This window comes from Bos grunniens, chromosome 11 (assembly GCF_055505025.1).
Source record: "Bos grunniens cultivar Pamir isolate PY7600 chromosome 11, Bosgru_T2T1.0, whole genome shotgun sequence".
Classification (NCBI taxonomy): Eukaryota; Metazoa; Chordata; class Mammalia; order Artiodactyla; family Bovidae; genus Bos; species Bos grunniens.
The window spans coordinates 13,998,519-14,009,464 of NC_141175.1; the positions used below are offsets into that span (position 1 = coordinate 13,998,519).

Here is a 10,946-nt window from a genome sequence, read left to right on the forward strand (position 1 = left end):
TTTTGAAATGAAGGAGAGAAGAGAGGATTAGGAAAAGGTCACATGAAGATGTTAAACCTCAGGCTGTATTCCCAGAGACCCCTCAGCTTGCCTACCTGTGGACTCGACAGAGGAGCTTTAGGGTCCTAATCAGGCCTGGGGTCCTGCCAGGGGGTTATGATCGGGCTCTGAATCTCTGAGAAGGGAGGCAGGTTGCAGTGAGATCTAACTTCAGAAGTGTGCTTATTCTTCTCTACCTGCAATGAGAACTGTTGATAGAAAGGAACCCAGGGGTGTTCCCCCCGACCTACCTCTGCAAGCCAGAGCCCTGGGAATCATTTCTGCAGCCTTCCCAGGAGAGAACAGTCCTGATGCCCTCACTGAGCTCTGTGCCCAGGAGACTGGGGAATCTGGGCTCCAGAGGTGTAGCCTCTACACCTGGGAAGGGAAGTAGGGCCATGGAGCCTAGGGGTGGAGGTGTGTTCATGTATGTGTATGTGTGCTATGTTTACAGGTGTGTGCTGGTACACTCTATGTGCTTTCTGTACACACCTGTGCTCTTGTGCACGTCAGCATGTTGGGTGGAAGGAGAAGTGATGGCCTCTGACATCTCTGAACTTCTATGTCTGCAGGGATGACTGTATCTAGGTGTAGGTTAGTGTTACAGAAAAGAGTTTAAGGTACACGCTCTGGAGTCAGACTGAATGGATTTGAATACTGGCTCTGTCTCTTACAAGGTGTGGGAACTTTTGTAGGAGTTAATCTTTTTTTTTTTTTTTTTTTCTGACTGTGCTCTGTGGCATGAGGGGTCTTAGTTTACCTGACCAGGTATTGAACTCACGCCCCCTGAGTGGAAGTGCAGAGTCTTAACCACTGGACCACCAGAGTTTACCTTTTTGAGACTCATTTTTGATTGATTTTTGTTTGTCTTTCTTAAACACTTTATTACTTCAAGATCTTAAGCCAGACTACTTATTTTTGAATTTCACTTCCAGCAATCACTACATGAGTGAACTGGGGAAAGTTATTTAACTTCTTTAATCCACACTCTTCTCAAGTATAAGTGATATAGCAATCACAACTTTTAGATATGCATTTTGTTTTCTCTTCTTTCAATTTTTTTCCTTTAAATAGATTTTATCCTTCAGAGCATTTATAGAATCATGGAAAAGTTGATCAGAAAGTATAGAGAAGTCCCCGTCATACCTGTCCTTATGTATATTTGTTGTTGTCTAGTCACTCTGTCATGACCGACTCTTTTTGACCTCATGGACTGTAGCCTTCCAGGCTTCTCATCCGTTGGATTTCCCAGGCAAGAATACTGGAGTAGGTTGCCATTTCCTTCTCCTTATATAGATAAAGCTTCTGCCACAATTACCCTTCCCCACCAGAGTACATTTGGTATAACTGATTAACCTACATAGACACATCATCACCCAAAGTCCATAGTTTACATTAGGCTTCTTTCTTGATGTTGTACCTTCGATGAGTGTTAAAAATATAATGACATGTATCCATCATCATAGTATCATCCAGAGTAGTTTTATTGCCTTAAAATTCCTGTGTTCCATTTAATCCTTTCTTTCCCTCAGCTCTTGGCAACTACTGATCTTTTTACTGTCTCTGTAGATTTGATTTTTCTGGAATACAGTGTTGGAATCATATAGAATGTAGCCTTTTCAGATTGGCTTCTTTCAGTTAGTACATACTTGCAAGCTCCCCCATATGTGTTTCATGGCTTAGCAGCTCATTTCTTTCTAATGCTGAATAATATTCCATTGCCTGGATGTTTATTTCACCTATCTAAATATATCTTTTTATGGGCAGCTAGACATGACTGAACTGAACAGAGATGTGACTTACTGTACACAGGAAATGCCAAAAATTAATTTTGCTACCTGATGTTGACAGAAAAAAAAAGCACAACCTAAAAGTTGAGAATTATATTTTATTTGGCAGACCAAAATGAGGACTTCAGCCTGGAACACAGCCTCTCAGACTCTCACTTTTCTGTGTATCAGTTCAGTTCAGTAGCTCAGTCTCATCCAACTCTTTGCGACCCCATGGACTGTAGCACACCAGGCTTCCCTGTCCATCACCAACCCCCGGAGCGTACTCAAACTCATGTCCTTTGACTCGGTGGTACCATCCAACCATCTCATCCTCTGTTGTCCCTTTCTCCTCCTATCTTAATCTTTCCCAGCATCGGGGTCTTTTCCAATGAGTCAGTTCTTCCCATCAGGTGGCCAAAGTACTGGAGTTTCAGCTTCAGCATCAGTCCTTCCAATGAATATTCAGGACTGATTTCCTTTAGGATGGACTGGTTGGATCTCCTTGTAGTCCAAGGGACTCTCAAGAGTCTTCTTCAATACCACAGTTCAAAAACATCAATTCTTTGGCGCTCAGCTTTCTTTATAGTCCAACTCTCACATCCACACATGACTACTGGAAAAATGATAGCTTTGACTAGATGGACCTTTATCAGCAAAGTAATGTCTCTGATTTTTAATATGCTGTCTAGTTGGTTATAGCTTTTCTTCCAAGGAGTGAGCATCTTTTAATTTCATGGCTGCAGTCACCATCTGCAGTGATTTCGGAGCCCAAGAAAATAGTCTGTCATGGTTTCCATTGTTTCCCCATCTATTTGCCATGAAGTGGGACCAGATTGGAAGATGCAAAGTCTGGACTCTAGGAAGTCATTCCTTTGCTATGCACTCAGCTATCTGGGGCCAGTACCCTGTATTTTTTCATCCTGAGTTTCCTTGGGGTGCATGGCTGGGGGCAGCTGGAGTGACTGACTGCTTAGTGGCAACCTCTGTGTTCTCATCCTAGTCTCCCTGCTCTCAAATTGAACAAGCTCTACAGTGCTTTTCTCGGCCTCTCAAGTACATCCCAGGGTTTATTGCTTTTACCTGCTTGGCTAGTTTCCACTATTTTTTTTTTTTAATTAAAGTATAGTTGATTTATTCTATTATTTTAGTCTCAGGTGTTCAACATAGTGATTCATAATTTGCAATATTTTTGCAAATTATACTGAGTTTACTGTATAAAAATAATGGCTATAGTTCCCTGTGATGTACAATATATTCTTTTTTTTTTTTTGTACATTGTAGTTTATATCTCTTGAGTCTCTTCCACTATATTGCGCCTCCCCACTTGGCTTAGTTCACTGGTAACCACTAGTTTGTTTTCTATATCTTTGAGTCTGTTTCTGTTCTTATTAAAATATTCATTCATTTTATGTTTAGATTCCACACAGAAGTGATAACAGAATATTTGTTTCTTTGCTTGGCTTATTTAAGGTCCATCGTATAGGTCCATCCACCGTGTTGCAAATGGCAGTGTTTTTATTCTTTTGTATGGCTGAGTAGTATTCCATTGTGTATGCAGGTATGTTTGTGTGTGTGTTCAGTCACTCAGTCATGTTGAACTCTTGAGTCCCCATGGACTGTAGACCACCAGGCTCCTCTGTCCATGGAATTTTTCAGGCAAGAATATTGGAGTGGGTTTCCATTTCCTATTCCAGGGAACCCCAGGGAATCTTCCTGACCCAGGAATTGAACCTGTGTTTCTTACATCTCCTGCATGGGAAGGCAGATTCTTTACCATCGAGCCACCTGGGAAGTGTGTGTGTGTGTGTGTGTGTGTGTGTGTGTGTGTGTGTGTATCACATCTTCTTTATCCATTCATCTTTTTAGGAATGCTTAGCTTTTTCTTCTATCATGGCTATTATGAATAGTGTGCTGTGAACATTGGGGGTGCATGCATCTTTTCAAATTAGTGTTCTTACTTTTTTGATCTATTCCTAAGAGTAGAATTACTGCATTATATGTTATTTCTGGGCTTTCGCGGTGGCTCAGTGGTAAAGAATCTGCCTGCAGTGCAGGAGACGCAGGAGACATGGGTCTGATCCCTGGGTCTGGAAGATTCCCTGGAGGAGGGCATGGCAACCCACTCCAGTATTCTTGTCTGGAGAATCCCATGGACAGAGCATCCTGGCAGGCTACAGTTCATAGGGTCACACAGAGTCTGAAACAACTGAAGTGACTTAGTACACATGCATGGTATTTCTATTTTTATTTTTTTGAGGAAATTCCATGCTGTTTTCCACAGTGGCTGCACAAATTTACATTCCCACCGAGAGTGTACTTGGGATCCCTTTTCTCTACAGCCTTGATAACATTCCTTAGTTGTAGACTTTGACGATCACCCTGTTGACAGGTATGAGGGGATATCTCATTGTGGTTTTGATTTGTAATCTCTGATGATTAGAGATGTTGAGTATCTTTTCAAAGTCCTGTTGGCCATCTGTATATCTTTGGAAAAATGTCAGTTCAGGTTTTATGCCCATTTTTTAATTGTACTGTTGTTTTTTGATGTTGAGTTGTATGAGATGTTTATATATTTTGGATAACAACTAAGCATTTCCTCCTATTTAGTAGGTTATCTTTTCATTTTGTCAATGGTTTCTTTTGCTGTGCAAAAGTTTTTAAGTTTACTTCAGTTCAGTTCAGTCGCTCAGTCATGTCCAACTCTTTGCAACCCCATGAATCACAGCACACCAGGCCTCCCTGTCCATCACCAACTCCCGGAGTTCACTCAAACTCCTGTCCATCAAGTCGGTGATGCCATCCAGCCAGCTCATCCTCTGTCGTCCCCTTCTCCTCCTGCCCCCAATCCCTCCCAGCATCAGAGTCTTTTCCAATGAGTCAACTCTTCGCATGAGTTGGCCAAAGTACTGGAGTTTCAGCTTTAGCATCAGTCCTTCCAAAGAACATCCAGGACTGATCTCCTTTAGAATGGACTGGTTGGATATCCTTGCAGTCCAAAGGACTATCAAGAGTCTTCTCCAACACTACAGTTCAAAAGCATCAGTTCTTTGGCACTCAGCTTTCTTCACAGTCCAACTCTCACATCCATACATGACCACTGGAAAAACCATAGCCTTGACTAGACGGACCTTTGTTGGCAAAGTAATGTCTCTGCTTTTCAATATGCTATCTAGGTTGGTCATAACTTTTCCATTAAAACATTTTTGCCTTTATTTATTTTGTCTTAGGAGAAAGATCTGAAAAAATATATCACTACAATTTATGTCAAAGGCTGTTCTATGTTTTGCTTTAGAAGTTTTATAGATCAGGTCTTACATTTAGATCTTTAATCCTTAGGGTCTATTTTTATATACTGAGAAAAATTGTTCCCATTCTTTGAAATACTCTGCTCATCTCCTTGTCTATTGAATCTTCTTTTCAAAATTCAAATTATTTTTAAGGACAATCTTAGGTCATTATTCCAAGAAATCTTTCCCTATTTTCTATCAAACCCATGTTATTTCACATTTTTAAAATAACAGGACTTCATGATTTCTTGAGCACTGGAGAAGGCAATGGCAACCCACTCCAGTACTCTTGTTTGGAAAATCCCATGGACCGAGGAGCCTGGTAGGCTGCAGTCCATGAGGTCGCTAAGAGTCAGACATGACTGAGAGACTTCACTTTCACTTTTCACTTTCATGCATTGGAAAAGGAAATGGAAACCCACTCCCATACTCTTGCCTGGGGAATCCCAGGGACTGGGGAGCCTGGTGGGCTGCCGTCTATGGGGTTGCACAGAGCCGGACACGACTGAAGCGACTTAGCAGCAGCAGCAGCAGCCAGTGTGAAGCACATGAAAGAGTTCTTTTGGGGTAGTTTTATTATTCCACCATATGGGTGGCAGAAACTGTTTTCCTATATCTGGATTTCTTGCAATACTTGGTCAGGGATTGAACGTATACTTGTTCAAGGTCATTGATAGAGGCTGAATGATCTGACTTTCAGATCAGTGATCTTACTGTGATTCAACAGCACCTCTTTGGGTACCATGTGAAAAATGGATACACAGGAAGGATAACCTGATCATTTCTTAGGTCATCTCCCAATGATGACAATCACTCTTCATGTTTTTCTATGAGTGAATTCTGTCTCTTAATTTCCTCAGACCCCTCTTCATATCTTTGTTCCTCAAGCTGTAGATGAAAGGATTCAACATGGGTGTCACTATTGTGTACATAACTGTGGCTACCCGGTCCTTCACCACTGAGTACATGGACAGTGGCCTAAAATACACATAGATGACACTCCCATAGAAGAAGACCACCACAGTGAGGTGGGAGCCACAGGTGGAGAAGGCCTTCCACTTCCCAGAAGCAGAGGGGATTTTGAGCACCGTGATGATGATTCTCAGGTAGGAGAAGAGAATGCACAGGAAAGGGGTGGCGATGACAGCCAGGGTCTCGGTCATCACCACAATCTGGCTGGATGAAGTGTCAGAGCAGGAGAGCTTGAGCACAGGCTGGGTATCACAAAAGAAGTGCTTGATGACATGGGAGGCACAGAAAGACAGGCGGGACATGAGTAGCACACGCAGCATGGAGTGCAGGTGAGAGATGGTGCATGAACCCAGCAAGAGGAGGAGGCAACGCCGTGGGCTCATGACCACATCATAATGGAAGGGGTTGCAGATGGCTACCAGCCAGTCAATGGCCATCGAGGCCAGCAGGTAGCTGTCAGTATTTGCAAAAGCCATGAAGAAGTACATCTGGACCAGGCACCCCACATAGGAGATAGACTTTGTCTCTGAGAGTAAGTTCACCAGCATTTTGGGCACAATGACTGTTGTGAAGCAGATATCCATGAAGGACAGGTTGCTGAGGAAAAAGTACATAGGGGTGTGGAGCCGGGAGTCAGAGTGGATGGCCAGGATGATGAGTCCATTCCCCACCAGGGTGACCAGGTACAGGACGAAGAAGACAGCAAAGAGGGGTTTCTGCATCTGGGGGTTGGAAGAGATGCCCAGGAGGATAAAGTCCTCAGTGCTGCTGCTGTCATTCTTCAGCTCCATGTCCTTGACCCCTGGTCAGAGTTTGAAGGTGGTGTGGGAGAGATGCGAAGGGCAATCTGAGGATGGCTTCTTTCCTAATCTCCAGCCTATTGAAAAAAAATAAAAGAAGTCTACCACATTTTGTTAGATTATTTTCTTCAAGAAACTATGGAAACAAGGAGTTATAACTCAATGCGGGGGAAGTTAAATAATTTTAAGCTGCTTCATAAACGAGAACTAAAAATTTCCCATGTGTTTCTAGGGAGTTCTATATAGCCTAATCTGTCTGAGTTCTCAGTTCCCTTTTTAAAGATTCTTCCTAGGTTCTTTCCTGACCAACTCCCTAATGCCCCTCCCTTTCTTCTTGTAAAATAGGGGAAGAAACTGCTGGGTCCTAATCTGAATCAGGATGCTTTCATACAAGAGGCTCCCATCCTGGATGTCCTCTCGTTCAGATCCTTTCCTACTCATATATGCAGAGGTGGGGGTGGTGGTAGTGGGGGTAGGACAGAAGTGTGAATCAGATTTAATCAGTGCTCCCCATTTTCCACAGAGCTCAGTTGAGAATGTTGTGTCCTCAGAGAAAAGCCTGCTTAATATCTATTTAAGCACTTCTGTTTGGTTACAATGATCTGGACACTTAAAATCTAAGTTTTTCTTTCAGATGTGTTAGTTACTCAGTCGTGTTCGACTGTTTGAGACCCCATGGACTGTAGCCCACCAGGATCCTCTGTCCATGGAATTCTCCAGGCAAGTATACTGGAGTGGGTTGCCATTTCCTCCTCTGGGAGATCTTCTCAATCCAGGGATCGAACCTGGGTCTCCTGCACTAAGGGTCAGGGATGCCATTCAAAATAGGATTATAGTTGACCACTGAACAACATGGGCTTGAATTGTGCAGATCCACTTATACGTAGATTTTTCAATAAATATATAGTACAGTACCACATGATCTATTGGTTGGTTGAATCCTTGAAAGTAGAACCCATGGATATGGGATGCTGTGTAGTTATATGTGCATTTTTGACTGCAGGAAGGGTCAATGTCCTTTATTTTTGTATTATTCAAGAGTCAACTGTTCTACCCCAAGATTAGCCTATGTCACTGAGTTTATTCCTTTAAATAAATATTTGTTTCCAATTGAAAATTTTGAAGTTCTCATACTAAACATTCAATTACTGCAGGAATATAAAACTTTGAATATGAATCCCATCCCCACCAATATCATGGAAGAGAAGGCACAGATGGCCTCTGGCTAATACTATTCAGCTACATTGCTCAAACTGAGATAAAATTGACATATAACATGTAAATTAAGGTGTACAATTTGTTGATTTGATACATTTTTTTCAGATTATAATCTAGCTCCTTTAATCTTTTTTAAAAATTGTTTACCAGCATATCATTAGCTAACACCTCTATCACCACACACAATTATCATTTCTTTTTGTGTGGTGGATATAATTAAGATCTAGTCTCTTAGCTACTTTTGAGGTACATGCATAGCTTAGTATTGTTGTCTGTAATTGTTAGGCTGTGTTTTAGATCTCCTGCACTTATTGTTCTAGCAATGATTGCAAATTTTGTACTCTTTAACAATATTTTCCCCATTCTTCCAACTCCCATCCCTGGTGACCATTATTCTTCTTAAGAGAGTAGATCTTAGATCTTCCCACCACACACACATACAAAAAGGTAATTGTGTGAGTTGATCAAGGTGTTAATTAACCCCAGTGTGGCAATCATTTTGCCCTATATCAGTGTATTAAACATCACATTGTACACCTTAAATTTATGCAATATTACATGCTAATTATATCTCAATAAATCTGAAAAAATTTCAAATTAATGATTCAATGCACCTATAACAACACCCCAAGAGGATTTATATTTTTTATCTTTTAAAATTAATTTTTATTGGAGTATAGTTGCTGTACAATGTTGTGTTAACGTCTGCTGTACAGCAAAGTGAATCAGCTGTCTATATACATTTATTTCCTTTTTTTTTGGATTTCCTTCCCATTTAGGTCACCATAAGCATTGAGTAGACTTCCCTGTGCTATCCAGTATGCTCTCATTAGTTATCTATTTTATACACAGTATCAATAGTGTATATATACCAATCCCAATATGAAAGGGAGTTTTTCATGGAATTGAGAAGGTCATTCTAAAAGTCATCTAGATGTGTAAATGGCTAAGAAAAGATGAGATAATTTTGAAAATATTAGGATAATGACAGTGAATTTTCTTACCTGAAAATCAAAGGACATAGAAATGAAAAACAAAAAGGTAATGGTATATATAGCGGCAAAAAGTCAATGGACCAATAAAGAAGTTTGTATACCTGTATTTGTACATATACGTAGATCTAGATCTATATGGAACTTAATATATAATAAGGATTCATTTCGTAGTAATGGAGAAAGGACGGACTATCAAGTGACATTTATGATAACTGGCTAAACATTTGGTAAAAATGATGCTGGATTTCTCTCTCACCTGCACAAACCCATATGAATTAATTATCTAAACATTAAAAATCAAAAACATAAAATATATAAATTAGGAAAAAATAAAGGAGCACATTTTTATGGTCTCAGGATGGGGATGCCATTTCAGGCAAGAAAAAAGAATGACAAAATACCATACTCAAAAATATGAACATTACCCCCAAAGAGACCACAAGAATGGCTAAAATATAAACTATTGATTCAAAGGAAATATCTACAACACATTTACCAAAGAAAACATGTAAGGTGTTCAACCTTATTGGTAATCATAAATAGAAATTAGACTTAAGTACAATTATCATTTATCAGAATATCCATAAAATTGTTTGAACAATATCCAAAGGGAAAAAGACCTCCACATACCTGATGGTGAGACAATTATCAGTATAAACCTTTTGGTAGTCTCCATCAGATTTGAAAACCTGCATCTCATTATCCAATGATTACACTTGTAGGAAGCTATCCTTTTAAAATAGTCATATGTGTAGCACAAGGATATGTACACATATTTTTTATTGTAATATTGCTTATAATACCAGATAAAACAGTATGATAAAACAAACAAAAGACAATGATAACCCAACCTAAATATTCATAGATAGTTGAATTATTGTAATAATTATAATGAATTTGCATTACTTACTATCACACAGTCTCTAAAGAATGTAGATGACTGATGTTAGTCAACACTCAATATATGCTACATGCTAGGTACTTTGACTCTTATCATTTTAATGTCTCCAAATCTTGAGAGATATGTACCATTATTCCTACTTTACAGATTAAAATATAGTTTAGCAAAGTCAATTAACTTACCAGGTCCCACAGTTAGTAAGTGGTAGAGCTGAAATGTGAATTCAGGCAGTCCAATGGCAGTTGGCAGGAGCTATTCATTGCTAAGCTGTGTTATCACTGTTACACTGCTGTCTGTGATAATTTGTTAAGTGACAAAAGCAAGTTGCAGAACACTGGAGACAGAGTAATCTTATTTTTGTAAAGAAAGGTATCTCCTTTATATGTTGTGTTTGTTGTGGTGTGTGTGGGTATGTATTGTAGTTGCCTCCTGAAGTGAGAATGAAGGGATGAAATGTGGAGTTCCTTCCATGTTTCACCTTACATTATGTGCTCACATTAAAAAATAAGGGACACATGTTTCTTTTATTAATTTTATAATTAAAGATGAATGTTCCCTAAAATTCCACTTCCCAGAGAGCTAGAGATATGTGCATATTTTCCAGTTACTTTATACACACAGTTATCTATACACACATACTCAGAAATGGGCTCATATTATTCATAATACTTTTTCTCCTCCATAGACAGTGTTACAATAGATGTTTTTTATATAAATATTTTGCACTCATGAGAGAGTTTGTATGATACAGAATACATTCTAAGAGATGGAATGCAAAGTTGGAGAATATGAGCACAGAAAATTTTAGTAGATACTCCTAATCTGAGACTCACTCTTGGGCAATGTATTCATTTGACTCTGGATTCTTCCCCTGTGTTTTTCACTGGGTCTTTTTTTTTTTTTTGAAAACCCCAACTTTTATTCTTGAAAGACAGCTGGATAAACTGGCAAAAGCCAGTTTG

General features: G+C 39.7%; 1 protein-coding gene across 1 annotated transcript; it reads right to left on the reverse strand.

Moving 5' to 3' along the window:
* Positions 1-661: 661 nt before the first annotated feature.
* On the reverse strand, positions 662-9,286 carry LOC147362590 (olfactory receptor 1L4-like). The gene has a single exon (XM_086325373.1). It carries the CDS (start codon positions 6,859-6,861, stop codon positions 5,926-5,928), a length of 936 nt encoding a protein of 311 aa, XP_086181499.1. The 5' UTR covers positions 6,862-9,286; the 3' UTR covers positions 662-5,925.
* Positions 9,287-10,946: the final 1,660 nt, after the last annotated feature.

What these genes read in the sequence shown, in the direction of transcription:
- LOC147362590 (XM_086325373.1), bottom strand. Translation starts at nt 6,861, where the DNA reads ATGGAGCTGAAGAATGACAGCAGCAGCACTGAGGACTTTATCCTCCTG.